The sequence below is a fragment of the Scomber japonicus genome, chromosome 9 (genome assembly GCF_027409825.1).
Source record: "Scomber japonicus isolate fScoJap1 chromosome 9, fScoJap1.pri, whole genome shotgun sequence".
In the NCBI taxonomy this organism is placed as follows: Eukaryota; Metazoa; Chordata; class Actinopteri; order Scombriformes; family Scombridae; genus Scomber; species Scomber japonicus.
Window position 1 is genome coordinate 15,799,021 of NC_070586.1, and position 4,529 is coordinate 15,803,549.

General features: G+C 40.1%; 1 protein-coding gene across 1 annotated transcript; it reads right to left on the reverse strand.

The window, feature by feature from the left end:
* Positions 1–1,080: 1,080 nt before the first annotated feature.
* LOC128364900 (izumo sperm-egg fusion protein 1) lies at positions 1,081–3,937 on the reverse strand. Its single transcript, XM_053325520.1, has 8 exons — positions 3,736–3,937; positions 3,428–3,502; positions 3,183–3,266; positions 3,045–3,065; positions 2,814–2,903; positions 2,407–2,534; positions 2,093–2,243; positions 1,081–1,253 (listed from the first exon to the last, which is right to left on the reverse strand). Exons 1-8 carry the CDS (start codon positions 3,935–3,937, stop codon positions 1,081–1,083), a joined length of 924 nt encoding a protein of 307 aa, XP_053181495.1.
* Positions 3,938–4,529: the final 592 nt, after the last annotated feature.

Below are 4,529 nucleotides of genomic sequence, written 5' to 3' on the forward strand. Positions count from 1 at the left end.
TGTGATGAAAACATCTGCTGCTAGCTTTTGACCCTCTGCGTCGTCCTCCTCCTCCCACTGGGGGATTATCCAGGATTAATGGGATGGCTGGGGCTATTAATCTCACAAAAACACTGTAATCCAGGAGATTTACCTCATCCCTGATTCCACTCATAAACGCCCACGTGACAGTGCCGCCTCCCCATTCAAGAGAAACGTGTCCCTGCTGGGGTCAGATCATTGATGTGTTCTGGCGAACTAGTGTTTAATATTCTGGAAAGTTGAGTAGTTTCTGGGGGATTTTTTAGTGCGTGTGTGTGTGTTATACACTCTGGTTTTTATGAGTGTTTGATTCACTATCAGTCAATGAGTTTTCTTTCATTGCTAAACGATAAACAATACACGTTTAAAATAATCACCCCCCCTGCTGTGTTATGCTTCATCTGACCAAATTTGCATGAAGCCATCATGTTTCTCACTTCCCTGTTCTTTCTAGACGTGACTTGGCTGTTTGTGCTGGGAAATTTATTTCACCACAGAGAAAAATATCAAATGTCATGTGAGTAAACCCTTCCTGTTGAAATCTGTATTCACTCTATGTAGTATATTCATCACATCACGTTCTGTGTGTTCCTCCTCCTTGGCAGCTTCGCAGCTCTCCACCGAATCATCATCATTCTACAAGGAAAAATCACAAGTCAAGACTGAAATCAATGAAACAACAGGAAAACCTGCCCACAGTGTGCTCATCGTATACGTGCTAGTAAAATGAACACCTGAGGATTGTTGTACTTGAGTAACTCACATTGCTTCCAAGAACTCTTCCAAGAAGGAGTGACGCTACTTTTAGAGAAAAATATTGTGTAATAAGGCCAATTGTAAACAATGAACTATTAATACACCTATTGAAGCTTGTTATGACATATACCTAATCCTCATAAATCATGATTCAGTCCTTGAATCTACATGACTCCACTTCCTTTGTCTTGCATCATTTAGTCTGTCATGCTCTCTGACTGTTCTGTGTCACCTCTTTCACCTCCACCCTCTCTGCTAACCTCTTTCATTCTCTCTTTCTCCCTTCCACCCACTTGCTGCCTCTCACCTCAGAACAACTGTGAGGCCCATGCTTGCTGCTAGACTCAGAGCTGTAACCACAGCGATGACTGGCACCAGCAGGCCCTCAGTTGTTTGAAAAGGTGAGTAGCTGTCTCCATAAGGCGGTGAGGGCAGAGTGATGAAATGTTGGTGAGTTTGGGCAGGCAAACGGGTGACTGTGATGAGGGCGAGCGAGAAAAGGAGAGAGGTGTGTTAATTGAATTGAAAAGTAAAGAATGTGTTGAAGAAGATAGAGCATATACTTGTATTTAATCCTGTATCTACTAAGAAGAAGGGTTTTCATTTGTGATCAACCTTCAATTACCCCATTTTGAACAAATTATTTGTTGTTCCATTTCTTGATATATTTATTGATTATAGATATTTTGTGATATATTTTTGTGTACTTTAAATGTTTTTACTATTATTACTTTTTAAAGCAATTTTATTTACCATTTATGGCACCTTATATTACCAGTAAATTAAATGTTCTCTTATATATAAATCCATGACTAGTGTGCAGATGAATATGACAACTGAAATGCAAGAAAGTGCAAATAGCAACAGAGGAAAAGAGAAAAACCACCCATCCTCCAAAACATATCGACACACCCTACCTCTACTCCACAGACACAAACCACAAACAGACATAACTCACACACGTAGAGTAACAAATTATAAGCTTGAGAAAATAGAAGTGTGTGAAGTGAATCTTTTTGTTTTGAACTTAACTGCTGTGTTCCCAGATATCATCAGAAAACTCTAGTTTATGAGCTCTTTCACACTTTGACATTTGCTTCATTTTAGTTTTACAGCAGCTAACAGATTTACAGATTTTCAAGTTTTATATTCAGTGATTCAGTGATAAATTATTTACAGTGGATTAAATTATGACTGGTGTCCATTTATGTAGCAACTTTTCACAGGTGCTAAAGTAACTCTGATGTGACCTTTTACACTCTCAGAGATGAAGTATCTGGGAAATTTTGGCGATGACATGTCTTAAACACTATACCCGTAAGCAGAAAAGTGACTTGGTAGAAGTTGGTTCCATTGCGGCCCCGCAGTGAGCAGCGATATGTCCCCTGTTCATCCACGTGGAGCTGATTTAAGACCACGGATGAGTCGGCCGTCACTACCAAGGCTTTGAAATCACTCTCAGCCAGCTGCACATATAGGAAGTGTTAGTGAGTGTAAAAGCTGGCACAGTACAATCACTATAATTCAGCTAAGGCAACAAAATTATATTTGGTAAAAGGGAACTGTGCAAAGTGGTTAAAAAGTGTTACTATTTGTATTTCGGGAAAGAGGAAATGATGACAGAGATACCATTTTGGTTCCTGGCTCCCCGGGAGCCCAAGAATAGTGGTACTCTGGAGTTCCCAACAGAAGACGATGCCATGGAAGGAAACAGTTCAACACGGCCTGGCCTCCTTCCTCAGCTTGCACTGTGGACTCTGGAGAAAGTGTGAGGAAGGGGGTTGAGGAAAAGAGTAGGAGAGACTGAGATGCTTCATTCATTCGCATCAGGATTACTTGAGTAATCTTTTTTATTAGCCTTGCACATGGACAGGCAGCACCGGCGCCTCCATTAAGAACACATTTAGCCTACTCACTCATGAGTACTTGTGTCTATACGCCCACCACATAGGTACCACCCTCCACTCATCCACTCACCCACCCAGCAACATGCAGACACATGCACTATACACACAAACAAACAAATAAATACATACCACCACAGTCCTGCTGGACAGTGGGAGAAGGACAGATGTATATCTTGTAGTGGCATGAGATGCAATCCATTACTCTTCGATTCAGAAGCCCTGACAAGCATACCACACACACACATGCACACACACGTGTTTATGCAAACATGTACTGTACTGTATGTTGTTTGTACACATTGTGCTTCTACAAGGATTTACAACGATGGAGTGGGAAGGATCAGAAAGTAATACACTTACCACACTTATTAGGGCACAATCCTAAGAGAGGGACAAACAAATGACCTGAATCTAATGCATCTTCAACATAGCAATGACTTACAAGAAGTACTCTGCCTCATACTGTGAGAAACACTCACTGTTATTCATGCCAATTACCATCACGGATGAAAGCGTTCAAGTGTTTTTCTAAGATCTTCCTGCCTTTCTCCATAATCTGAGTGGCTTCAAATGTTATGGATCCTTTAAAAAGAGCACATTTGGGTTAAAATCATTGAGTTTGTTATGAAGACTGCATCATCTACTACATGACCTTAATATTTTGCTCTAAATTTTGTCCTAAGTTTCCAATCTCTGTGTATCAATTTGAAATTAAGTCATGCAAATTGTTTTTTGCTTCTCACCAGTGCGCTTGATTTTCAGGAAGCGGTCAAATTCACTTTGGTACTCAGTTCTGGCTCTGTACAGAGTAGTGGGATCTGAACAATGGGAAACAGATGTTCATATTTGACTGGTTTTAATATTTCTCAGTATAGACATACAGCTCATGCTATTTTTCAAAACAGAATGAGAGACATTAGATAATCATTAAGTCATAAAAAAATCAATGGCATGGAAATGTTTTTAGAAAGAAATGTGATTTAAAAAAAAAAGAAACAAAATGGAAAATAGAAGATGCCCACAGTCATACTTTATCAGGTCTTGTCCTCACCTATGACCCCTCTTCGCTTCTGGCTAGTGTCCCTATAGGTCACATAGGCATAGTCACAAATCTTTTTCAGTTCAATCTGGTCGATCACAGAGGGAGCAGACAGGATAAAGTCTTCATGAAGGAGCCTGATCCTGCGGTCACACTGCAGACAGCCCTTGGCTGCAGGGACACAGCAGAGCAGGGAAACCAGTATCAGCAGCATCTCCCCTCTGCACCAACAGCCGGCCAGTTGGCTCCCGTGACTTTGCAGTCAGTATAGATTCTGAAATATAGTTGCTGCTCATTGTTACTAATGACAATACCATTACTGCAACCATTATTACCACTTCTACAGCTGCTCTTACAACTGCTTATACTACTACTGTTACTACTTATACCACATATGTTGTAATGTTCCTTTGAACACTCTGGGCAACTCCATACAGATCAACCTGCTAATTGGAACCTGGGGAGAAGAGTTGCTTTTGGGACCCTGAGATTTTCTAGGGCCAGGTATCAGTAGTGTTTTCTGACAACTGGGCTGTGGTAATTTCACTGAACACAGTATGATTTAGGAATAGGCACTGTGTTAACATAAAAAGTATAATCAAGATCTTAAACTGGATTTTGACACAGGACCAAAAGACTTTGGTAATATTGCAGAACCTGCTGTGAAAGAGATATAAAATAATGGTTATGATTTGATATATTTCTTGTACATATTATATATTTACAAATTGGTAAGTGGACAGTTTTAGTCTGACATTCCACATCTGTTCCAAATACTTTCATGCTGTGTCTATTTTAAACTTTGC

Bases quoted from the DNA above. Each gene is read 5' to 3' on its own strand.
- LOC128364900 (XM_053325520.1), bottom strand. From the start codon at position 3,937: ATGCTGCTGATACTGGTTTCCCTGCTCTGCTGTGTCCCTGCAGCCAAG. The intron at 3,267-3,427 runs GTGAGAAGCAAA...CTCTTTTTAAAG, and splicing joins CCTGAAAATCAAGCGCACTG to GATCCATAACATTTGAAGCC. The intron at 2,244-2,406 runs GTATCTCTGTCA...CTATATGTGCAG, and splicing joins GGGAGCCAGGAACCAAAATG to CTGGCTGAGAGTGATTTCAA.